The sequence below is a fragment of the Phocoena phocoena genome, chromosome 7, assembly GCF_963924675.1.
Source record: "Phocoena phocoena chromosome 7, mPhoPho1.1, whole genome shotgun sequence".
Classification (NCBI taxonomy): domain Eukaryota; kingdom Metazoa; phylum Chordata; class Mammalia; order Artiodactyla; family Phocoenidae; genus Phocoena; species Phocoena phocoena.
The window spans coordinates 22,894,916-22,922,255 of NC_089225.1; the positions used below are offsets into that span (position 1 = coordinate 22,894,916).

At 40.3% G+C, this 27,340-nt stretch overlaps 1 protein-coding gene across 1 annotated transcript in view; it reads left to right on the forward strand.

The window, feature by feature from the left end:
• Positions 1-27,340, forward strand: part of THSD7B (thrombospondin type 1 domain containing 7B) — a 760,956-nt gene that overhangs the window by 260,325 nt on the left and 473,291 nt on the right. Inside the window, exons 5-6 of the mRNA XM_065880761.1 lie at positions 3,814-3,969; positions 19,269-19,466. Coding sequence (XP_065736833.1) covers positions 3,814-3,969; positions 19,269-19,466 — 354 coding nt within the window. The remainder of the gene's footprint in view (positions 1-3,813; positions 3,970-19,268; positions 19,467-27,340) is intronic.

The window sequence follows — 27,340 nt, forward strand, 5'->3', positions numbered from 1 at the left end:
GATATGCCCCCCTACCCCACCCACCTCCCAGGATAATTTTATTACATCATGAACAGCTACAAATAAAAGAACAGTTTAAAGTGGAGCACATTTTGGTCTCACTAGCTCCTGCTTTGTCAGGGAGGTGTGGGATGGAGCTTGAAGGAGTATTGAAGTGGCAGTAAAGTAGGAGCGGAATTTGGATTTTGTTTTAAGGGTTAAACAGCCTGCAACCTTCATGAATATCTTGGATCTATTGTGTCACTGGTTGCCTCCACTGTGGTCACTGTGATTCATAAACAAAATATGCTTGGTACGAATGACCTCATCTATTCTGTCTGATGCCTTCATTCCATGGAAGGAAATCCAAGAGGAACAGGTGGAGGTGAGTCAGCCACCAGGGACAAGGCTCAGGTCTTGCTCTGCCTTGGACTGGCTGAGTGAACTTGGAGAAACCACCTAAGGTCTTTGGAATTCAGTTTTTCAGTAAAATTGCTGAATTAAACTAAATTAGCTCTAAAGCTCCCCTTCTAGCTCTAAGAGTCAATAGGCGTAGCGATATCCTATGTTCAGTTTTCTTGGGGAGTTGACTACCTAAGTGATCTGAAGCTGGTAAGTGCTTCGTGACTTACTCATGATTTATTTCTAGAACAAATGTGTCCCAGGGGGCTGAAATAGAGAAAAGTTGACCCAAGCCCATTGATTCAATGCCTAAATGAAGCATCTTAGACATGTCCCTGAGACTGGGAGAATTTATTGACATGGATTAAGATCTACTGTCTTTCAAAGCAGCAGGTGCTGAAGAGGCATGAGTGCTCTGACAAATGGCCTCACTCCCACCCCTGGGCCTCCAATTATGTCGCTTAGTAGCCTCCAGGGAAATCCCCCCATTCCTCGCCAGCATACCGTGTCTCTCCCTAATTTCATATCTTAGTACCATTAACCCTAATGTCAAACAGTCAGTTGATTGACAGTTAAGTATTTATCAAAGGGGACCTTAGGGGACTTAACCCCTCACCTCCCAATAATCATCAACAGCCCTCCAAAAATAAGCCAAATAAACATAATATCTGTAAAAACATTGTCTTTGACAAATGCAGCTTCATGTCAAGTTCCCCAGTCTCTTTCCTACTGTACTACCAACCCTAAGGCTTAACTACCTTCTGGACAGTTAAGCCATTCTGGCGCTTCTAACGAGATTTAGTTCAGACCTGCTGTGAGCCTAGGTATTGCGCTGGTGCATTGACCAGTTTCAACTGCAGGGTCCAACCTCAAGTTCAGAGACTGTGACAGCAAGTGTCTGCTGGATCTTGGAGCTGAGACGTTTGGGGTACCTTCTCAGCATTGATCATCAGACACTTAAGTTCTGTCTGGTGTTACAGGGAGACAGCCATGGCAAAGGAAAGAGAAGCAGCAATCATGCCTTTCTAGTCTTATTGTTGAGGCTCATGGACTCATGAATGCTTAGTACCAACTCACATTGAAAAAGAGGCTACATGAGGACAAGTGACCTTGTCTGTTTCACTACAAATCTAGCTTCAGCACCTAACACAGTGTTAACTCATGGTAAGTACTTAGCAATGTAGGTTGAATGACCGATGATGAGGCCACACAGAGCAGTGGTTCACAGCACAGATTCTGGAACCAGACCACCTTGTTCCAAATCCTGGCTCCACTGCTTGCTAATTGGGAATGTGAGCAAGTGAGTAAGGTGTGTCTCAGTTTCCCCATTTTAAAGTAGGGATAATAATAGTATATATCTCAAAGTTATGCAGGATAAATGAATTGATGTTTATAACCAGTGCCTGGCATGCACTATAAACATTTATTAAACAGCTAGAGTAATCAGTTTACATGCCCCCACGTCCTTTTCCATCATTACTTAGGTTTTGTTTTTGGAACTAAAGTTTGAGTTTGTGAGAACACATGCTAACCAAGCATGGGCCTGGACCGAAACACACTTCTGCCTTAAGACCTCTGGCTGTGCAGCTTTCTATTTATACAATACTCTAAAGCATCTCTTTCCATCAATCTTGTTAAAATGCTACTTGACTTACCTTTCTCGACTGAGAGTTCCTTGAAAGCAGACACCATGCAATAGGGCTTAATTTAAACGGGTACTCAGTGGTTTTGGAATGAATGCATGCTGTACTCAGTGAATGGCTGCTTGTTGGTCTTTTACTCACTCCTGGGGAAGGAATTGCAAACCCCTCCCCCATCTCACAGGTTCTTCTTTACCTGTGGTCCATCAGTGTCATATGTACATGCACAGTCCTGGTCACTCCAGCCTCCCCACCCAGCTGTTGTTATCTTCAGCACAATTTCTGATCATCACCTCTCCTCAGCCTTCCCAGGAAACCCCTTTACTTTCCCCCAATATCTGCTCTCTCTTCCCTTGCCTGTCTCTTCCACACGGCTTGCAAGCTTTGACATTTACGTTAGCAATCTTGCTTTGTTCCTGTCTTTTATTTTGTCAGGTCAAATCCTTTTGGTAAACTGTAAAAGAATTAGTTGCAAACAAACCGTTATTATCATTTTCCTTTGCAAGCTTTTGTTTTCCCCATTCACCCTCGTAGACACCTCCAGCCGCTCCACTTCTTTCTCCGATGGTTAAAACATCTTCATGACAGTATTTTTTTGATTTTGCTCTTGCTTTGGTGTACATTCAAAGTCTGCTGGTCACAGCTGTGATTTAGTTCGATCTGTATCTGACTCAATTCGCATCTTATGTAAAGAGTGAGGAAGTAAAGTAGATGGGGTGATTTACCTCCCTATTGTCTCATTCCGGTCTCCATCTTTGAAGCACTTCTGATCTGCTTAACAGATGGAAGTGACATATAGGAAATATTTCAATCATAGTACAAGGCAACCCATAAGATAAAACCGTCTGGTCTTAAACCATTGGCTCACAAACTCTGAATTGCTCCGAAACCCGCTTAGTGTGGGATCACTCTGTGCAAGTGTAGTCAGGCATTTGGCTGTTCTTTTATTGGGTCATTTTGGGGTATTGCTATCCTAGCTCCTATTATGTTATAATCTCCATGAGATTCAGGAGCCCATCTTCTTCTTCATCTGTGTATTTTCATGATTCTCAGCATGGGTCTGCATAGAGAGGACACTTGATGAGCACCACTGATGGACAGATGATTACTTCCTCCTGCCTTGACCCAGTTCTGGGCATTCTCCGGGCGCAGGTGCATACCAGGAAGAGCTGGAAGGTTCCTAGTTGGCATTTCCTGTGGCTGCGCAGACACTCCTTGTGCCTCTGGCTAGGCTTTCTAATGAAACTGACTTCCAGGGGCTAATTCTGCCACTGCAGATCCTGATTTTTCTTCTTCTTCTAAAAACCATTTTTCCTCCGTGTCTTCGAGAGGTCCACCCCTCAGGGGAGTAAGAGCAGTAGGTTGGTTATGGTAAACACCCCACCTCGGGGTTCAATTTTGAATTTTTCACAACAACCCAGTCATTTGTATAGTCAGGATAGACTCATCTTAGAACTTCACAAAGCCACTTAATTTTTTAAACTTCATAACTCTAGATAATTTTTATCTAGGTTTCCAGTCCTCTCTTGGATTCCCAGGGAATACTCTGTCAAACAGGAAACTCAAATGCATGCCCTTTGTCACTGTCTTTTCTTGCCTTTCCTCACCCCAAATGCTAATAATGTGGAGCTAAGTAGTACATATTGGAAGAGTGTTGATAGTTTGTTTGCATATAATCTGTTTAACCATAAAGCTGATGTGAACAAGGCAACCACCCAAATAAAGATTGGAAACATTCTAGGGATGTTCAGAGAATGTGACTCAGGCCATTTTTTTTTTTCTGTCCATGCAGTCTCGAGACCGGTGGAAAAGACGTTATGTTTGGGACCTGCCCCTTCAGCTTCTCAGCTCTGCAATATCCCTTGCTCCACAGACTGTATAGTATCTTCCTGGTCAGCCTGGGGCTTGTGCGTCCATGAAAACTGCCACGATCCTCAGGGAAGAAAAGGTGAGTGCCTTGTTTGTATGTGCTTCATTTCCTTCCAGTGCACGCTATTTATTCTGGTCACTAAATAGCCTCTTAAGTCTGCTTAGGACAATATTTGTTTGTAAAATGTAGATAACCAACTCAAGTCTGACAGCATTCAGTTATTAAGGAAGCATTGGAGACATTTCTGTGGGCACAGAATCCTACCTTGGTTGACCTTCCAATTAGGCTCATAGCTGGTGAAGTGACTATTACTGAAAAATGGTATAATTTAACCCCACAAGATATTTGGTCCTGACCAAAATGTCCATAAGACATTTGTTCCACACCAAAATGTCCTTCATATTTGGTCCTGTCCAAAATGTCCATAAGACATTTGTTCCACACCAAAGTGTCCTTCATATTTGGTCCTGTCCAAAATGTCCATAAGACATTTGTTCCACACCAAAGTGTCCTTCATATTTGGTCCTGTCCAAAATGTCCATAAGACATTTGTTCCACACCAAAATGTCCTTCATATTTGGTCCTGTCCAAAACATCCATGAGCATATTTATCCCATGCCACATGATTTGATTAGGACCAAATTTCAAGGAGCTTTTGCCACGCACCAAATGTCTTATGGACATTTTGGACTGGATCAAATAGCTGCTAACCATAAATTAATGATTTTTTTATATGTAATGGTTATACTGTAGAAATTAGATATGATTTCTATAATCATATCAAGAAACAATGGTTTTCCATATCTGTTTATTATTTTCAGATTCCCAAAGGCTGAATCACATACTGAATTTGATGTTATACTTCAAATTTTCATGAGGGGCATTTATGTGTGTTGTTTTCTATTGATGTTGTCCTCAGGCTTAAAGCAAAATCTTCAACCTTTGGGTGCTTGTTTATATTTGTTACGCTATGAGACTAAATATCAATTACAGGAAAAGAACTGTAAAATATACAAACACATGGAGGCTAAACAATACAATACTAAATAACCAAGAGATCACTGAAGAACTCAAAGAGAAATCAAAAAATACCTAGAAACAAATGACAATAAAAACATGACGACCCAAAACCTATGGGATGCAGCAAAAGCAGTTCTAAGAGGGAAGTTTATAGCAATACAATGCCACCTTAAGAAACAAGAAAAATCTCAAATAAACAACCTAACCTTACACCTAAAGCAATTAGAGAAAGAAGAACCAAAAAAACCCCCCCAAAGTTAGCAGAAGGAAAGAAATCATACAAATCAGATCAGAAATAAATGAAAAAGAAATGAAGGAAACCATAGCTAAGATCAATAAAACTAAAAGCTGGTTCTTTGAGAAGATAAACAAAATTGATAAACCATTAGCCAGACTCATCAAGAAGAAAAGGGAGAAGACTCATATCAATAAAATTAGAAATGGAAAAGGAGAAGTAACAACTGACACTGCAGGAATACAAAGGATCATGAAAGATTACTATAAGCCACTATATACCAATAAAATGGACAACCTGGAAGAAATGGACAAATTCTTAGAAAAGCACAACCTTCCGAGACTGAACCAGGAAGAAATAGAAAATATAAACAGACAAATCACAAGCACTGAAATTGAAACCGTGATTAAAAATCTTTCAAAACAATTTCCCTAGTGGAGCAGTGGTTGAGAGTCCGCCTGCCGATGCAGTGGACATGTGTTCGTGCCCTGGTCCGGGAAGATCCCACATGCCGCGGCTGGGCCCATTAAAAGGATCATACACCATGATCAAGTGGGGTTTATCCCAGGAATGCGAGGATTCTTTGATATATGCAAATCAATCAATGTGATACACTATATTAACAAACCATATGATAAACTCAAAAGATGCAGAAAAAGCTTTCAACAAAATTCAACACCCATTTATGATAAAAACCCTCCAGAAAGTAGGCATTGAGGGAGCCTACCTCAACATAATAAAGGCCATATGTGACAAACCCACAGCCAGCATCGTTCTCAATGGTGAAAAACTGGAACCATTTCCTCTAAGATCAGGAACAAGACAAAGTTGTCCACTCTCACCACGGTTATTCAACATAGTTTTGGAAGTTTTAGCCACAACAATCAGAGAAGAAAAAGAAACAAAAGGAATCCAAATCGGAAAAGAGGAAGTAATACTGTCGCTGTTTGCAGATGACATGATACTATACATAGAGCATCCTAAAGATGCTCCCAGAAAACTACTAGAGCTAATCAATGAATTTGGTAAAGTTGCAGGATACAAAATTAATGCACAGAAATCTCTTGCATTCCTATACACTAGTGATGAAAATTCTGAAAGAGAAATTAAGGAAACCCTCCCATTTACCATTGCAACAAAAAGAATAAAATACCTAGGAATAAACCTACCTAAGGAAACAAAAGACCTGTATGCAGAAAACTGTGAGACTCTGATGAAAGAAATTAAAGGTGATACAAACATATGGAGATATATACCATGTTCTTAGATTGGAAGAATCAACATTTTGAAATTACTTATGCTACCCAAAGCAATCTACAGATTCCGTGCAATCCCTATCAAACTACTACTGGCATTTTTCACAGAAATAGAACAAAACATTTCACAATTTGTATGGAAACACAAAAGACCCCGAATAACAAAAGCAATCTTGAGAAAGAAAAACGGAGCTGGAGGAATCAGGCTCCCTGACTTCAAACCATACTACCAAGCTATAGTCATCAAGACAGTATGGTAGTGGCACAAAAGCAGAAATATAGATCAGTGGAACAGGATAGAAAGCCCAGAGATAAACCCACAAACATAAGGTCACCTTACCCTTGATAAAGGAGGAAAGAATATACAAGGGAGAAAAGACAGCCTCTTCAATAAGTGGTGCTGGGAAAACTGGACAGTTACATGTAAAAGAATAAAGTTAGGGCTTCCCTGGTGGCGCAGTGGTTGGGAGTCCGCCTGCCGATGCAGGGGACGCGGGTTCGTGCCCCGGTCTGGGAGGATCCCACGTGCCGCGGAGCGGCTGGGCCTGTGGGCCATGGCCGCTGAGCCTGCGCGTCCGGAGCCTGTCCTCCGCAACGGGAGAGGCCACAGCAGTGAGAGGCCCGCGTAACGCATTAAAAAAAAAAAAAAAAAAAAAAAAAAAAAAGAATAAAGTTAGAACACTCCCTAACACCATACAAAAAAAAAAACCCTCAAAATGCATTAAAGATCTAAATGTAAGGCCAGACATTATAAAACTCTTAGAGGAAAACATAGGCAGAACACTGTATGACATAAATTACAGCAAGATCCTTTTTGACCCACCTCCTAGTGAAATGGAAATAAAAGCAAAAATAAACAAATGGGACCTGATGAAACTTAAAAGCTTTTGCACAGCAAGGGAAACCATAAACAAGACGAAAAGACAACACTAAGAATGGGAGAAAATATTTGCAAACGAAGCAACTGACAAAGGATTAATCTCCAAAATATACAAGCAGATCATGGAGCTCAATATCAAAATAAGAAACAACCCAATCCAAAAATTGGCAGAAGACCTAAATAGACATTTCTCCAAAGAAGATATATAGATTGCCAACAAACACATGAAAGGATGCTCAACATCATTAATCATTAGAGAAATGCAAATCAGATCTACATTAGAGAAATTGCAAATCAGATGCAAATCACACCAGTCAGAATGGCCATCATCAAAAAAATCTACAAACAATAAATGGGTGTGGAGAAAAGGGAACCCTCTTGCACTCTTGGTGGGAATGTAAATTGATACAGCCACTATGGAGAACAGTATGGAGGTTCCTTAAAAAACTAAAAATACAACTACCATACTACCCAACAATCCCACTACTGGGCATATACCCTGAGGAAACCATAATTCAAAAAGAGTCATGTACCACAATGTTCACTGCAGCACTATTTACAATAGCCAAGACATGGAAGCAACCTAAGTTTTCATCAACAGATGAATGGATAAAGAAGATGTGGCACATATATACAATGGAATATTACTCAGCCATAAAAAGAAACAAATTGAGTTATTTTTAGTGAGGTGGATGGACCTAGAGTCTGTCATACAGAGTGAAGTAAGTCAGGAAGAGAAAAACAAATACCATATGCTAACACATATATATGGAATCTAAAAAATATATATAAGGTTCTGAAGAACCTACGGGGTTCAGGACAGGAATAAAGAAGCAGAAGTAGAGAATGGACTTGAGGACGTGGGGAGGGGGAAGGGTAAGCTGGGATGAAGTGAGAGAGTGGCATTGACATATATGCACTACCAAATGTAAAATAAATAGCTAGTGGGAAGCAGCCACATAGCACAGGGAGATCAGCTTGGTGCTTTGTTTACACTTAGAGGGGTGGGTTAGGGATGGTGGGAGGGAGATGTGGGGATATAGGTATACGTATAGCTGATTCACTTTGTTATACCACAGAAACTAACATAACATTGTAAAGCAATTATACTCCAATAAAGATGTTAAAAAAAACCCCACAAAACTCTTCAGTGGCCAAGAGACAGATACAATGGATAAAATAAAGAAATTTAAATAATCAAAAATAACATTTTTTTTTTTTTTTTTTTTTTTTTTTTTTTGCTGTGCGTGGGCCTCTCACTGTTGTGGCCTCTCCCGTTGTGGAGCACAGGCTCCGGACGCACAAGCCCAGCGGCCATGGCTTACGGGCCCAGCCGCTCCGCGGCATGTGGGATCCTCCCGGACCGGGGCACGAACCTGTGTCCCCTGCATCGGCAGGCGGACCCTCAACCACTGCGCCACCAGGGAAGCCCAAAAATAACATTTTTAAAAAAAAGAAAAGAAAAGAAGCCCTTGATGGGCACTGTAGTGAAAAAAAAAAAAAAAATATATATATATATATACACACTCCAGAAAAGATGTTAAAAAAAAATTTATAGGTCTGTGCAGTCCTGTTTTCTTTGGTTTGCTGTTATATACACATCTGCATCTTCAAATGTACATTTTTAGTGGCATCTTGACTTTTATTGATCCTTCAGTTTTTTTTGTTTTTGTTTATTTTTGATCCTTCAGTTTTTCTTGATACTGTGCTAAAAGGAAATATTCATTTTACTTAGAGAAATGAGATCCAAGGACATTCCACAAGTTAGGTTGTGTTTGCTAAGCACTAATCCTTCCAGTTATCCCATGGAAAAGAAGATCACATGGCCAAGTGCTTGATGCTACGATACTGATGCTCTCAGCTTAATTCTACCTCCATTTGAAAACTCACATTTCAGCACTCCGCAGAGGGCTCACAGCCACACATGGGCATGCCCAGGTTCACACACCCATGTCCCTTGGCTTTTCTCTTTATTCTGTCTCTTTTGTTCTAAGGTAGAAGAGGAGTATGTGTACTGCATCTAGGACAGAAAGACTAAATTTAAGTCTTTGGTCAAACAGTAGAAATCTGAATCTCAATAGAATATGGGGGGTCTATTGGAAAGCTCATGCTACTCCTGTATTAGACATGTAACCAGAATGCCCCCCCCAAGCCTCTTTAGCTTATAGGTACAAATAATTTCCCATTAATTCTAACACTCACGATTTGTTGTCTTGTGGTCCACACGTGTATAACTGGACTATGCAAGTCTCTTGTAGTTGTATGTGAGGCTCCCCAGGGTGACTTACCTGTTATTAGCACCAGTCCTCTTATGTTTGATGTGTGTGTCTCTGTTTTAAGGTCTCTGTCTAGAACATCATTTGAGGCTGGACTTAGGCTCCCGCAGCCACTGTGGCCGTGGCTGTCCCTGCTGGCACAAAGTTACTGCATTGACTGTTGCCTTCTTTTGCTTTCAAAGCTGGAGAACCCACACCAGGCCAAGTGGACCCTATATTCATCGGGACACTTTTGGTTATAAGTGACAGAAGCCCAATTCCAACTGGTATAAGCCAAAATAAGGGAACTTATTAGCTCATCTAGCTAAAAATAGAAGGGGACGTAGGGTGGCATCCCAAAGTATCAAGAGGTCAACAGAGCACAGTTTCATTCTTTATCTTCCTCTTTATAATCTTCTGTTTCTACAATCTTCTATTCTTTTCTCCTTCTATTTATAATCTATTTCTCCATCTCTTGCGTCTACTTTTCCCTTTATTAGGTTCAGTTTAAGGCAGGTCCTCTCCATGGAGCAAAGACCAGGCATTCATTTTCTTTCTTTTCTTTTTTTCAACCACTAAACTTTTATTGTATATCCTTCTTGTTGGTAGATTTAGTTTTGGTTAACGTATGCCTTTTAGTGATTATTGGTGTCCTTGACAGATGGATAACAAGGCAACAACAAAATTCTGTAACTATTTGAGGCACTCTGATTTGAAACATCTATTTCTTAGAATTTGTTAACAAAAATTCAAGTATTAGATGTTGTTCTAAATCCCTTCAGTGATATAAATAATTGTCTTTTATTGCTTAAGAGGCAATATTACATTCGAACCTTATTTTATGCAGTTGATGTTTGATTTAAAACAAAACAAAAAGTTAGACAGCCCTATATCATCCTAATTATCTCAGCTCAATTTGTAAAATCCATTTATGATTTTACTGGGGCAGATTGTAAAAATCTCTCAATTTCATAGAAACTTTCAGAGGTCAGTTAACATCAACATGGTCTGCAGATCACAAATTAGAGAATAAAGATAAAAATTTTGTTTCCTTGATCCATTCTTTTCACACGTTTTGGCTTCTAGATCTAATTGTGTCACAAAATCAATAAGCACATTTTATGTGGAGGGTTTTTTTTCTCTAGAGCATTGTAATAAAATCAACATAACATCTTATAAAGGATGATATCTTATTTTTATGGTTAATTTTTATCATCTTTATTGAGATATAACTGACATATAACTGTGTAATTTTAAGGTACACAACTATATGATGATTTGATATATAATCATATATATATATATATATATATATATATATATGATTACTGCAGTGAGGTTAGTTAACATATCCATCACCTCACAGAGTTACCTTTTTTTTTGTGGTAAAGACTTTTAATATTTTTCTCTCTCTGTACCCTTGTGTTCATTGACACATTACTCACAATAGTCAACATATGGAACCAGATAAAATGCCCAAAGACAGATTAGTGGATAAAGAAAATGTTATACACATATATATGTATATATCTCACATATATATATTTATATCATATATATACAAAGTATATATATATATATATATATATAGGAATATTTTTTGGCAATAAAAATAGAAGGAAATCCTACCATTTGTGACAATATTGAGGAAGCTTGAGGGCATTATACAAAGTGGAATAAGTCAGACAGAGAGAGACAAATACCGTATAATCTCACTTTTATGTAGATTCTAAAAAACCCAAACTCATAGTCATAGAGAGTAGAATGGTGGTCGCCAGGGGCTAGGTGGTGGGAAAAATGGGGAGATGTTGATCAAAGTGTACAAACTTCCAGTTGCAAGATGAATAAGCTCTTAGGATCTAATGTACAGCATCCAATGTATAGCATGGTTAACAATACTGTATTTATACTTAAAAGCTGCTAAGAGATTAAATCTTAAAAGTTCTCACTACGCATACACATATAAGGTAATTTTTATTTTCGATGGTAAATAAAGTAGCAAGAAGTGTCTTCCTTAATAATTTCAGGAAGAGTCCTGGAATTGACTCTCACTGGCTGCTTTGTGTCATGTGTTCCTCTCTGACCCAAACGCTCTGATTGCGGGATGTGGGGCTGAACCAGCCAGGTCCTAGGCATGTGGCCACCACTGGAGGGACAACTCCATCCAAGCCTCGCAAGCTGAGAGTGGGGCAGGAGCAACTCCCTTAAGGAAATACGAGGTCCTGATCCTGCAAGAAGATAGAAGCAATGCAGGGGTCAAACGTAATAGATGTTTATTAAATGCTTTGTCCCCCTTTGTTCTGGCCCATAGAGTCTCTGTAACAATTCAGAAAATGCTCCTTTTTCCCAATCCTGTGTTGCAGTTTTGGTTACTTGAGCCAACTTTTCACAAAACCCTTTGTGAAAAACTGCACTTGCAACTTTTATTTCTGTCTTCCTCTTCCACGTAACTCAGAACAGGTCCATGGAACCCATCTGGGAAACTCACAACATTCTGACCCTTTCATTCAACCCATTTTCCCAAGATGCTTTTATGCCAAACTACGTCATCATTGGCTTCTCTCCCCCTCTTGCATAAGTCAGCTCTGACAAAGGCACCCTGGTGCATCGTTCATTAGACTTCACCCGTTGTGGGTTAAATTGTGTCCTCCAAAAAGATATGTTCAATACCAACCCCTTGGACATGTGAATATGCCCTTATTTGGAAATAGGGTTATTGCGAATGTAATCAGGTTGAGACGAGGTCGTATTAGATTGGGCTAGGCCCTATTCTAATGACTGGTATCCTTGTACAAAGAGGAAAATCTGCACACAGAGCTACACACAGAGGAGAGTGCCTTATGAAGATACAAAGACACAGAAGACAAGGAGAAGGCCATGTGAAGACAGAGGCAGACATTAGAGTGACGCTTCTATAGGCCAATAACTACTAGAAGCTAGGAGAGAGGCATGAAAACAGTCCTTCCCTAGAGCATTCAGAGGGAGCATGGCTCTACTGACACCTTGATCTGGGGCTTCTAGCCTCCAGAATTACGAGGCAGATTTCTGTTGTTTTACGTTACTAGGTTTGTGGTACTTTGTTTTGGTCACCCAAGGAAACTAATATGCTGCCCAACTTTGTATCAGCATTTAGTTTCAGCAAGGATCCAACACTTCCTAAAATGTCAAAACTAAAGTGTGGAGAAGTAAAGAAATTATCCTAAATCCCACAGCGATTTAATAATGGCCAGGCCAGCACTAAGAACTTGAGTTCCTGTCTTCTCAGTCCACTGTTCCTTCTAACACTGGCTTCCTTAATGATTTCCTCTGTAAGTCTAAAGAAGTTTGGATCAAGGCACAAGTCCAACACTGAGGTTAGCAGAGAAGCCCTCTGCCCAGAGGCCAGTGGGAACCATTATCCATGAGAGCGAATCACTGAGCCTGATGTAGGAGATGTGGCGCGAGGCATGGGATTCACCTTAGCTCCAGTGCGTCATCTTTGGAGAGAAAGCAAAAGTAGATTGCAGTTATATGAGAAGGGGAGGGTATTCCAAGAACAGCTGGAGAGCACCAGGTATCTGGGATGTGTGTTTTTTGCCTTCAACAATAAATTTTTCAAAGAAAGGCTTAGCCTTTGGGGCTTGAAGGAAAGGGTAGAGACAGTAGAACTTCTTTATCTGAAGGTGGTAGTTTTGCCAGCCACCTGCAGAGTTTAGGGGCATGTTGGGATTGGTGAGAATTGCTGAGGCTAAGTGACCTGCCCTAGGAACTAAGTAATCAGAGACGGGAGAGAGTATAAGCTGCAGTGATTGTTATTCAGGTCTGGGAGTTTGTAGTTTTATAGATGTCTCCCTAGAGTAGAGAGAATTTTTATTTGTAAGGTCTTACTAAAACCTGCCAGGACCACCTGCCTGTCATCCCTCTTGAGAAGAATAAAAAATAGAGTTCTCCCTCCAGGGAAATGATTCTGTACCTACAAGGAGTCCAAGCATGTTATGATGAGGCTAAATCATCTTGTTATTTCCATTGACTCGTGAGCATGAGTTCCAGGATCCTCTCAATCTAGGTCTGTCCCATGGTCCTACCGTGGGTTCTGCCAGAGTCTCTGACTGTCACAAACTAAATGCAGTTGAGAATTCCACGGAGGCTGGAGTACACTGGTTAATGCATTAAACATCACACAACTCTGGGATATAACTGAACTGTTTAGTTTCATATTTGAATTGCCTACCCTAAAGAAATGCAGTGAACCTCCTAGCGGAAATCTAGGATAGTCATATTTTCCTGGATAGTTTATACTCCTCTTATGTATGGGTGGTGGAGGATTTGAGGAGGAAAAACAAGCAAACCACCATGGCAAGAGATAAATGTGTGAAGTCGGAGGTGATGACTTTTTCTCCTCACTCGTCTTTTTCCCAGCCACATGTTATCGCTTTGGTGTGGTCCCTTTTGTAAAATACAGTAGAAGAGGACAGGAAAGCATGAAATGTTTTATTATCTAATAGAAGAAATTAGTTACTATAGAAATTATCTTCCATGTGGCTGTTATTTTTAGGCAGACACCCTTCTATCAGGAATCATCTGAGGTTTGTGGCCGTCAGCCGTTCAAAGTACATTAGGAAATCCGCCGTCGTACACAGCCTTTGCTCCTTCCGTCAGGTCTGTGACAGGCAGACAAGGGGGTGGGTGTTCGGCAGGTCCGTACTTGTCGAGTGAAGCTAGGACACCTTTCAGAGGAATTTAAATTGGATCAGCTTTTATCATTCATTGCTTTATCTTTGGTACTCTCCCAGAGGGTTATAATTAGAGATATATGAAAGGTAAATACCCTGAAAAACTTGCTGATGGATGAACTCTACCCATAGGTATAGTGCATTTCTAAAAATTCTTTTTGATACATAGACATATATTTATATGACATCCTTGTCCCTTTTCAGATATATTCTAGAAAGGCAACCTTGCCTACAGAAGTTGTTCTTAAGAGAAATTTGATGGAGGCTTCCCGATATGGCGTTACAATTGGTAACTGCTTGTGTGTTAGGACTTCAGGAAATCCTACCCTCCCTCAGTATAGTATCCCTTACCCCTACCCCCATTATAGCACCTAAAGGTCTAAAAATCCCTATAGGAAAAGACATCGTGAAACTGAGAAGCCATGACTATCTATGAACATAGTCTTTTATGCTCTGAAACAAATCAATTTAGATGACACACTAAAGTAGGAAAATATTGACATGTTTTAGATCTTATATAACAAGAATGGGGAAAATTTCCATTTTCATCCATGCCTGCTAGAAAGATCCACCATTAATGAGAAGTCTGTGAAATAATTTTGCTTTGTCACAGATCATATGTAAGACAGTTTCTTTGTATGTGTGTGTGTTGTTTTTTTTTTTTGCGGTACGCGGACCTCTCATCACTGTTGTGACCTCTCCCGCTGTGGAGCACAGGCTCCGGAGGCACAGGCTCAGAGGCCATGGCTCATGGGCCCAGCCGCTCCGCGGCATGTGGGATCTTCCCGGACTGGGGCACAAACCCGTGTCCCCTGCATCGGCAGGCGGACTCTCAACCACTGCGCAACCAGGGAAGCCCTGCTCAGGTTCTTTGACTCAGAGTTGTTAACCAGCGTCCAAGGCTGCCGAGGTGAGGGGCAACTGGAATGCTCTAAGAGAGAATAAGCTTCTGTTATCCTTGGTCAACCTGCTGGATGCTTCTTCAAGCCTGTCCCAACAGAGTTAGTGTAGAGACAAGTGTTGGCATTGGTGGCTTTGTAGAAGCTCACGTGGACACTTCTGAGCCACTAGCATGTGAAGATGTAGGTCCTTAGACCTGGATTGGCCCTCCTGAGCCTCCTTTAAGTTTTCTATGGCTTCAGTTAAAAAACATTGACCTCTCTTCTGCCACTGGCACTTCTTTCCTTTTCTTTTCCCAACCCACGAATCATTCTTTTTTAATTATCCTCAGTAGCATATGCACTAACATAGTAGAATATATACAAAATCCTTGGGTTCACAGAGAAAAAACGTGCAAATATAGTTTCACTAAAGGTGAACTGAATCTGTGGCCAGGAAGCGATTATTAAAACTCCTTCTTGCTACTCAGTACCTAAAGTTCTGATACGTAATCTGCACAGCTTTATTTTAAGGAAATGACCCATTGTACCTGTCAGATTCACTGTTCTAAGTGGGGCTAGAGCACGTCATACACAAGAGCTGAATTGAATTCTTTCTTGTGAAGAGGTAACAACTCAGGAAGACCTCAGCTGAATTTCATACATATCCATTTTTGTAATTGAAGTATAGTTGATTTACAATACTTTGTTTCAGGTGTACAGCACAGTTATACGTATATATGTATATATGCAGTTATATATATGTATGTATGCATATATGTATACATATGTACATATATGCATATATATGTGTGTGTGTGTGTGTGTGTATTCTTCAGATTCTGTTCCCTTATAGGTCTTACAAAATATTGAGTATAGTTCCCTATTCTATACAGTAGGTCCTTGTTGGTTATCTATTTTATATATAGTAGTGTGTATATGTTAATACCAACCTCCTAATTTATCCCTCATACATATCCATTTAATCAGTTATGTGCCTTAGGAGAAGTAATAAGTTATCATCTAGTCTTAGTTTTCACGTATGTAAAATGAGAATAGTAACTTATGAAATTGTTTAGGGGATTTATTAATTTGGGATAATAGAAGTAAAGTGGCTATCACAGTCTTGGTATAGGGTGGATGCTTAGTTAATATATGTGCTTTTTGACTTGTTGGACTGTGTGCTCTGTGGAGAATAGATTTATGTTTTCTGTTCCTCCTGTGGCTTGCCACAGTGTATTATAGCGATCTACATATGGCAGTTACTGTTTACTGAACGGTATTATCTGATTAGTACAGAATTCAGTGAATGAAGGTAAGTGGTTGGCTGGGCCCAGCCACTGTGGACTTGGCGGTTGCGTATCTCTCAGGACAGAAGTACCCAGAGGAAGCCTGATGTCTACTGCAGCCCTGAACACCAGTGTGTGATTAAAGTTAAGTGCTAACAAGAGAATCCAAGGTTTTTGTTTATGCTGAGCTTGTGCTTTGATGTGATCCTAGTTAGAGTCAGGACAAGGGCAGCACAAATGAGTGACTGCAAGAATTTATTGACTGAGGAGATGTAATCTACAGATTTATGGCGAGATAGATGCAACTTGATTTACAGAGGAAAACTGCACCTACCCCTCACTGGTGTTAAGCTCTAGGTAATAGGACACTCAGCATCCCTGCGTAAAGACTGCTAAGTTTCTGGGCCGGTTGTCAAACATTGTAAATCATGGAGACCCATGCCGTGTCTTGCTCAAAGATATAAACTAAACAAGCACAAACATAAGACAATAAATAAGCAGCATATGGACATTACATGTAAGAATAGAGGTCATCCAAGTTGTGTGGCAATGAGGGCTCAGGGGTCATCCATGCTGTGTGGCAATGAGGCCTCAGAGGTCATTGTAGTTTGATGGCCGTCGAGTGTAGTTTAGAGCTCTGTGTGTTTCCTGCCGCTCTTCTCAAGGTGGCCCGGGAAAGGAGCTGAATTTTCCTGCAGGTTTTATTTTGGCTAATTAATGACATAAACTTGGAGGTATGAAGCGCAACAGAAGCCATCTATTGTTTTAATTGCTTCTGACCTTAATATTTTCAATGCCATGAGGATATGTTCTCTGACTGGCCAAATGATGCCTGCCCACAGGTGGTCAATCCATAAAGTAAGAGTCTGTCTTTTAAAAGGAGCTCATGGGTTAACCCTGAACCAAAAAAAAAAAAGAAAGAAAAAAACCGATAAAGCCCTTACAACTTTGTATCTAAAATACTTGCCCAGCCCTGCAATATTCTAAGGGAGCTCGGCTCCATCTTGTGGCCTAAAACCAAGTGTCCATTTGTTCCATCCTTGGCTACTTAAGAGGAGCCAATCTTTTGCCAATTACACCTTGAGCCTTGTATTCTTTTTGTCTCACTACTATTTGTGGGGAAATAAGCATGGCCCTGGCAAACTGAGAGGGGTACACCTGGCTTTGTTACCTCTCATGTTCCCAAACTTATCTCTCTCCCCTCCTCTTGTGGGAAGAGTGGTGGGGTACCACAGTCTTCTGCTGTGAATTCAGTGTTCTCATGCTATCTTCCTAAAAGTCTCTTATTTATTTATTTATTTTTACCTGTCCCAAGGAATAAATGGTCATTTCTTAAGATGCTATTATGTAATAAGATTGGTTTCGTTTAAAAAAAAAAAAAAGGAATTAAAGGAATTAAATCCGTTGACTGAATTTGGAGAATTAAAGGATGGACAGGGGCTTCCCTGGTGGCGCAGTGGTTGAGAATCTGCCTGCTAATGCAGGGGACACGGGTTCGGGCCCTGGTCTGGGAGGATCCCACATGCTGCGGAGCGACTAAGCCCATGAACCACAATTACTGAGCCTGCGCGTCTGGAGCCTCTGCTCTGCAACAAGAGAGGCCGCCATAGTGAGAGGCCCACGCACCGCAATGAAGAGTGGCCCCCGCTTGCCACAACTAGAGAAAGCCCTCGCACAGAAACGAAGACGCAACACAGCAAAAATTAATTAATTAATTAATAAACTCCTACCCGCAACATCTTCTTTTAAAAAAATAAATAAATAAAGGATGGACGGTAAGATATGAGATCCATGGAAGGTAGGCCTAGGTTTTAGAAGTGATATGTCCTGAGGGCCAGGGATGGAAAACTCACAAACAAAACGGTTGCATCTCATTCTCAGTGGCTTTTTAAAGCTTATGTGGCTTTTTAAAATGTAAATTAATTCCCATCATTTAAAAATAGAGAGATGTCATATAAAAAACAAACGTAACTTGCATTTCTGGCTTCTTAGTCAAAATTGGAAGATTTGACAACATAGGGTTCACATTTCCTTGTGGTAACAGTCAGTGGAAACTGAATAATAGTCACTTTAAAGCAAGCACACATCTTCCGTTTTACCACAGACTACACCACTCCCTACAGTCTTGTGGTCGACCCATATCCCATCCCTCAGTTTGTACCTGCTTGACTCCTGCTTGACATTGAGTTTGTGACTCTGTAGGCTTGTAGCATGTAAGACCCATTCACGTCCTTTTTATGGTATAACTTTGGGCCTAGTCCCACAGTACATTTTTTAAAACTGAGTAATTGTCCAGGGACCCATGTCTAGCCAGGGTGGGGAGTGCAGCCCAAAGATGTCCTGTCTTCACAGGGCAGGCTGACCTGGAAATCTCAGGAGAGTGATACAGGGAGATCTCAGGGCCTGACACAGCGACCTGGGATATGTCAAAGCATAGATGTATTTTAGCTTAATACAGAGTAACAAGAATGTCAAAAAAAAAACAAAAAGAAAATGGGGATTCATCTGTGTTTAGGCTGTTTCTGTGAGTCTTTATTTATTTGTTCTGGTTTATTGATACCATTGGACATATGCTATTTATTACTCCATTTGATTATGCCTGGCCGCTCTAACTCCTAAATTGTAAACTCTTAGAAGACAGATTTTCTGTTCCAGTTCTTTTCCCTTTTGTCTTTCCTTTCCTCTTCTCATCTCCCCATTTCCCATAAAATAAAACACATAAAAATAATACATGCTTTAGAGTCAGCTGTAGGTACACAAATAAAAGTTTCAGCAGTTTCCTAGCTGCTGCTTCTTTCCCTTTGCTGGATCAGGATGGAATCCCATGAACCTTTTATTCTTTCTCATTTTAGGATTTAGAATGAGACAGCGCCATGTCCTCATGGAGTCCACAGGGCCTGCAGGGCACTGCCCTCACTTGGTGGAATCTGTTCCTTGTGAGGATCCGGTGTGTTATCAGTGGCTGACATCTGAAGGGATCTGTATCCCTGATCATGGCAAGTGTGGCCCCGGACATCGCATCCTGAAGGCTGTCTGCCAGAATGAGCAAGGTATGACTCAAAGGAACACGAGGATTGTTAAGTAATACCTGACAAATAACACGTCACCACTCTCAGGCCATCTTCCCAGGGAGAGAAGCACAGTCTTTCCTATTCTTGAATATTCACGTTTAAGTCAAGTGACCTATTGCTGCAGAGTAAGCTGCTTTGACTTAATACAGGGCCAAGTACTCCATGACAAAAGAACACTGTCTGATTATACCTAAATGTAATACAGTGAACCCAGAGTGTTCTCTGGAGTTTTTAATTCATTAAGGCAAACAGAATACAGAAATTGGCTGGAGAGTCTTTAACTTATCAGTACAAAACAAGTTTGATTTGCCTTTATTGATGTTGATATGTAATATGCTTTTATATATTATTAACAAATACTGCCTGGTAAAGATTCCAGGGCTGCAGCTCCCTCCGAGTTAAAAAGAAAAAAAAAAGTACTAAGCTGTATCTTTTCAATTATATAACATTAGATTAGAATCAGTTCTAGACATAATGCTTACGTTTCTAAAGAACCATTTTAAAATATAAGTTGTCAAGATTTACAAAACTATTAACAGTGGTGTCTTTCCTTCATCACCAAGTTTCTGGTTGTGTGAAATGAAGGGTGATTTAGAAAATAGATAAGTCACATGGAGATGAGAAAAGTAACATTTAAATAGAGTTAAAAAAATTCGGTCTTTTGGAAGAGTATCGAGTATGTCTATTAATGAGTTCTGCCATGAGAAGTCATAATTTATAATGCTCTTGGCGTGTGGAGTGAAATGTTTTGACTTATGGAGTAAAGAAATCTATAGAACAGAAGGAAATTTCAAAGTGGATTCAGAATGGATATTAGCATCCACACAGGGTTGACATTCAGCAATGCATTTCCTGTTCCCTTCCTTCCTCTCTCCCCTTCTCTCTCTCTCTCTCCCCACCCCGTCTCTCTCTCCTTCCCCACCCCCCCATCACTTCCTTCTTTCTTTCCTTCTTCCCTCTTCTTTTTATCCCTCCCTCTCTCCCTCCATCCATTGTTCCTTCATTTTTTTAAATCATTACCTTACTTAGACAAATATACATTTTATCAGGTGATGTAATTGATTACCTCATGAAGCCAGGTAGTTGTTTAATGAAGTAGGGCCACACCAGATTATATTAGCTACAGTCCTTTTTGACTAAAATAGTTAACACAGTGGCTTCTAATATTACTGAATAATTTTTGAATTGTGGTGACATGTGTGAAATTTATTACCAGCAGCCCATACGATCACTTTTTGAGTTCAAGAAAAGTAGTATAGATGTTTAAAACCTGGGCTCTAGTGTCAGACAGGTTGGAATTTCCAGTCTGCTCCTCTTCTGCTAGATAATATCAGGAAAATTATTTAACTGTGAAGGCATCCTTTCCTTCAGCTGTAAAGTGGGGATAATAAAACCTACCTCTCACTCTCAGTCTATGAGAATTAAATTACTTACGTAAAAGTGATTAGTGAAGTGTCCGGCACATAACCATTCAAAATAAGCTATGAGCTTATTTAGTTGTAATGTACATTTATTACTGTCCTCTGTCCTGGGGGATTTGTGCAAAGAGCATTCTTTTTAAAAATGAAATGAATGAAAATAATAATGAGGGTTAGAATAACCATACTAGTTCGTCTTCCCAACCTCCAGCTGTAGGAACAAAATCATTTGTTTGGTTGAGACCCAATGACAGATGACTGTAAGGCTTTGTCATCCCATAGCAGGAACTGTAGACTTTACAAGGCTGTCATACTATGGCCACAGGGCCAGGAACTTCTTTCACAATGTGTACCGTCCCTTCTACAGTATTGCAGAGTGTGAGATTCTGATTTGTAGTTAGAAATATATATTTGGTCCGTGTTCTGGTACACAGCTTCTAAAACCACTGGAATTTCCTGAGGAGTAAGAACAGTGGGAGTAGGTTTTGTTATAATGTTCGGTCTCCGGCCCTCCGTTCCTGAAATGACTTCCATGAAGGTGAAATTGGTGTCTTGTTATTCACATCAAGCCCCTTTCTACCACAACTGGGTTTATATGAATGAGATGACTTTTGGAAAGTACCTAAAGGTGGGGCTGGTTGCACAGGAACCAACTGTGAATAGAGGGTTGGAACTTTCAACCCTACTCCCTGATGTCGGGGGAGGGGGAGGAACGAGAGGCCGAATCGACCACTAATGGTTAGTGAGTTAATCAATCATGCCTACGTAATGAAGCCTCCATAAAAACCCAAAGGACATTGTTCAGAGAACTTCCGGGTTGGTGAATGCATGGAGATTTGGGAAGAGCAGCGCAGGGAGGCTCCTTGCCCTTTCCCATACCTTGCCCTGTGCATGTCTTCCATCGGATTGTTCCCAAGTTTTATCCTGTTATAATAAACTGGATATCTAGTAAGCAAAGTGGATTTCCTGAGTTCTGTGAGCCTCTCTAGCCAATTAATGAAACTCAAGAAGGGGGTCATGGGAACTTCTTATTTATAGCCAGTTGGTCAGAACTACAGGGAACAGCTTGGACTTGTGAGTGGCATCCTGAGTTGGAGGAGGTCATTGGAACCCCCAATTTGTAGCCCGTTGGTCAGAAGCACAGGTATAACCGGGGCTTGAGATCAGTGTCTTAAGCGGAGGGCGGCCTTATGGGACCGAGCCCTTTACCTGTGGAATAGGACGCTACCTCCAGATAGAAAGTGTCAGAATTGAGTTGAATAGTAGGATAACCAGCTGGTATTGGAGAATTCGCTTAGTGTAAGGTGGGGAAATAACCCCCCCCCCCAACATACGCACACATTGTGACTGAACATAGAACACTTTTTTACAGAGCTGTCAACTCTACCATTTTATAGAAATTCTACAGTTTTATTGCTATTCGTGTGAAATAACTACTTTTCAGCATTGACCTACCCTCTCCATTTTTATGGCATATGTAGGAATTACTACTGGTTCAGAACAGTTTCATGAAATCTTTGTGGGTTTTGTGAGGTAACAGCCACAGCTGTGGTTACAAGAACATACTGGCCTCCTGATGACTGAAGCAGTCTTTTGTCCAGTGAAAAACTGAAAATGTGATCTGGTTGCACTTTTTGAAGTTCAGCTTCAATGAGGTTGTGGATGATTGACGATCAAAGTTTGCCGGAGAAATGCTCCCGTTTGACCCTCTACATATCATCATAGCATTTCCTTAGTGATAGGAATTGACAGAACTGTTGACACATTTAAATGCTTGGTGAGAAAAAAAAGGACTGAGATCTATTTAATGAATCTCCTGTGAGTTTTTCTTGTAACTTTTGATACTTTCCTTTTCATCACTCTGAGTTTATTAATTGTTTCATAGGCCTTTTATTTCAGAGTTTATTCATCCGTAAATGGATGAGACCAAAAGAAATAAATGTTTTTTGATTTAAAAAATCAAACAAACTCATATTAGATTTAATTGGACTTGAGGCTGGCTATAATTTCCAAGGTTACTTGCTATGTCCTTTATTTAAAAGCTTGTCCATATTGACTCACTCCAGGTATCCCTTATGCCAAAAGGAACATTCAGTGTCCTTGCAAAATGTCTACAACCCATTCAGATAGCGGAGCCAAGAGGTTCTCGCATAGCCATGATCAAGATTCTGTATGACTCTTTTAAAAAAAAAAAAATTTATTAATTTTCTTAATTTTTTTGGCTGCGTCAGGTCTTAGTTGCAGCATGCGGGATCTTTCACTGTGGCTCATGGGCTTCTCTCTAGTTGTGGCGTGCGGGTTTTCTCTCTCTAGTTGTAGCATGTGGGCTCCAAGGCGCATGGGCTCTGTAGTTTGCAGCATGTGGGCTCTCTAGTTGAGGTGTGCGAGCTTAGTTGTGGCATGCGGGCTTAGTTGCCCCAAGGCATGTGGGATCTTGGTTCCCTGACCAGAGATCAAGCCTGCGTCCCCTGAATTGCAAGGTGGATTCTTTTACCACTGGACCACCGGGGAAGTCCCAAGATTCTGTAGGACTCTTTTTTTTTTTTTTTGCGGTACGCGGGCCTCTCACTGTTGTGGCCTCTCCCGTTGCAGAGCACAGGCTCCGGACGCGCAGGCTCAGCGGCCGTGGCTCACGGGCCCAGCCGCTCCGCGGCATGTGGGATCTTCCCGGACCAGGACACGAACCCGTGTCCCCTGCATCAGCAGGCGGACTCCTAACCACGGCACCACCAGGGAAGCCCTCTGTAGGACTCTTGACAGTATTTTGTGGAGCATTAACTCCTGACCCTGGAAAGACGTGTTTTTCTTCCTCAGAAGCTCCTTTATACCACTAGCTTGGGAACTTAAAAATTACACAATCTATGCCACATTGAAGCTAGGAAGTAACTGGAAATAGCAGTTTTGATATACGTAAATCTTGTGGGTTAGTTAAGAATGTGATCTACTTCAGACTACTTAAAATTCAAGTAGTCATCTATGAAGTTCTACAGCTATCTCTGTAGATATATAGTACTTTGACCCATTCTATTTGATTTATTAGTGATACTCTTCAATCAGTCTCACTAAAGTTGCTATTTCTCACCCAGCCTGTGATTGTAGCAAATATTCTGTTAGTAATATTTATTTTCATTAAGAAAATTGTATTATAGATTACATGAATGAGTATTCTGGTTTAGAATCTGATTTCCAGTACTTTGGTGAATTAGCTTTGATTTCTCTCCTCTGCACATCTAATCATTAATATGGGTCAAAAGAAGTCTACTAAGTATAGAGTACATATAGGTTTTTCTTGTCTCATTGACAAGTAGGTTTTCTACATTTCAAAGGGGGCATTTGAGTTTCTATAGAAATTTTTTTTTTGAGGAAAAAAACTTTTTAAATTTTTTTAAAACAGCTTTATTGGATTATAATTGCTTTACAGTGGTATGTTAGTTTCTGCTTTATAACAAAGTGAATCAGATATACATATACATATATCCCCATATCACCTCCCTCTTGCATCTCCTTCCCTCCCACCCTCCCTACCCCACCCCTCTAGGTGGTCATAAAGCACCGAGCTGATCTCCCTGTGCTATGCGGCTGCTTCCCACTAGCTATCTATTTTACATTTGGTAGTGTATATATGTCCATGCCTCTCTCTCATTTTGTCCCAGCTTACCCTTCCCCCTCCTTGTGTCCTCAAGTCAATTCTGTACATCTGCATCTTTATTCCTGTCCTGCCCCTAGGTTCTTCATAATCATTTTTTTGATTCCATATATATGTGTTAGCATACGGTATTTGTTTTCCTCTTTCTGACTTACTTCACTCTGTATGACAGACTCTAAGTCCACCCACCACACTACAAATAACTCAATTTCATTTCTTTTTATGGCTGAGTAATATTCCATTGTATATATGTGCCACATCTTCTTTATCCATTCATCTGTCGATGGACACTTAGGTTGCTTCCATGTCCGGGCTATTATAAATAGAGTTGCAATGAACATTGTGGTACATGACTCTTTTTGAATTATGGTTTCCTCAGGGTATATGTCCAGCAGTGGGATTGCTGGGTTGTATGGTAGTTCTATTTTTAGTTTTTTAAAGAACCTCCATACTGTTCTCCTTAGTGTCTGTATCAATTTACATTCCCACCAACAGTGCAGGAGGGTTCCCTTTTCTCCACACCCTCTCCAGCTCTACAGAAGTTTAAAAATTTTTTGTTCTAGTTCTGCAAAAACTGCCATTGGTAATTTGATAGAGATTGCATTGAATCTTTAGATTGCCTTGGGTGGTATGGTCATTTTAGCAGTATTGATTCTTCCAATCCTAGAGATTGTCATACTAAGTGAAGAAGTCAAAGAAAGACAAATATCATATGATATAACTTACATGTGAAATCTAAAAAAAATGATACAAAAGAACTTACTAATGAAACAGAAATAGACTCACAGACAGAGAAAACAAATTTATGGTTACTAAAGGGGAAAGGGGAGGGAGGGGGGAGGGAGGGAAGGATAAATTAGGAGTTTGGAATTAACAGATAACACTACCATATGTAAAATAGATAAACAATAAGGTCCTACTGTATAGCACATTCAGTTACATACATACACATATATGTGTAACTGAATCACTTTGCTGTACACTGGAAACTAACACAACATATTAAATCAATTATACTTCAGTAAAAAGGCGGGCATTTGAAAGTAAATGGAGTGTGATCCAAACTGCATGCTGACATATTTTCCCCTTAGATTTTCAAGTTAATTCACTGTTTTCAGCTTTGTTTCTCTGACATGTAACTGGTTTATTGTTGCTAGGTTTCACTGGCAATAGATGAAGGTTTAGCATCAGGTGACATCTTCCCAGAGCAGGTTGGGAAGATCCCCATAATGCCAGGGCAGTGGACAGCATTCCCAGTGGCTGGCAGGTGACCACTATTTATCATTGTTCATGTCTCCAGGATGCAAAGTGGGTAGACACCGCAGAGTCATTGGATAAACACCAGACTGCCCACTGGTGTGGTCAGACCCTGAGTACTCGCCACATATTTTGCTCCATAAGTTACCAAATAAGCTGTCTTTAAAAAGTGTCTGTATATTTCATCAAGCATCTTTATTCAGAGATAATGCAGTGTACATTCTGCACTTGTAGAAAGCTAATACCCCTGCTGGAGAAGAGTGTAATACGTCAGGAAGAACAAGGTTCACACGCTGACAGGTACAAGGAGTTAAGAGTTCTCTGGTACCTCTTCACCACTCCCTTGCATGCAAGGTTTATTATTTTCACAGTCCCACTGACCTTCTCCATGCAAATACTTTCCTTAAGTGGTATATATATTTGCACAGAAAGCATGAGGAATGATTTTCATCATTAAGGGGGACTTGGCTTTTCCTTTTAGAGGCATTTTTTTTTTTTGAGTTCTTGCCTTGTATCATTAACCTTGAACAATCCAAAAATGTGATCTTTAATCTTAGCTAAAATGGCATTTGTTTGCAATCCTTAACAACCATAAGTGCCTTTTCTGGGATGAATTTAATTGGTGGAAAGCATGCTAGAATAATCGTTTACCTGAGTTGGATTAAAATGTTTAAACATGTTTTTAAGTCTGTGATTGGAGTTGGAAGTTTTGTTTTGTTTATTTTTATCTTTAAATCTCAAGAAATGTTCTTGGGGGCTTCCCTGGTGGCGCAGTGGTTGAGGGTCCACCTGCCGATGCAGGGGACATGGGTTCGTGCCCCGGTCCGGGAAGATCCCACATGCCGCAGAGCGGCTGGGCCCGTGAGCCATGGCCTCTGAGCCTGCGCGTCTGGAGCCTGTGCTCCGCAACGGGAGAGGCCACAACAGTGAGAGGCCCGCGTACCACAAAACAAAAAACAAAAACAACAAAAAAAGAAATGTTCTTGGGCTGACCTGTGAGAATAAGGTCAGACTCCATTCATATGGGAAATTGTTGATTGGAATATTTTGTGATTCACCAGAACAATAAATAGAACCCCTGTTGTGTTTTCAACTCATTATTTTTTAAACCTTTTGATCATGTTGTATCTCATGTTGGTCAATGAGTACTGCTTTACCTCTCTGTATATATTTTTCTTTTTTTAACAAGACTTTCTAACTACTGTTTCAGCACAGTATTTATTTTCTTGTATTTTAGGAAGAACAAGGGATATTCATCAGGTATTTGATGTATTTGCCATCCAAGTATATTCCTGCAATAAATCAACCTATTTAAGAGACACCACACAATGAGAGCCATGATAGAGAATACGGTGCCTCTAAATTAAATTTCAAATATGGGTCTTCTAAAAGTTTTGAACAATGGCAGCTTCGTTCAAATAAGTATACATTTATTAAGCTGTGCATTTTGGAAACGATAATAGTAATTGGGATTTTTTTTAATATTAATTTATTTTTTGGCTTCATTGGGTGTTTGTTGCTGCACGCGGGTT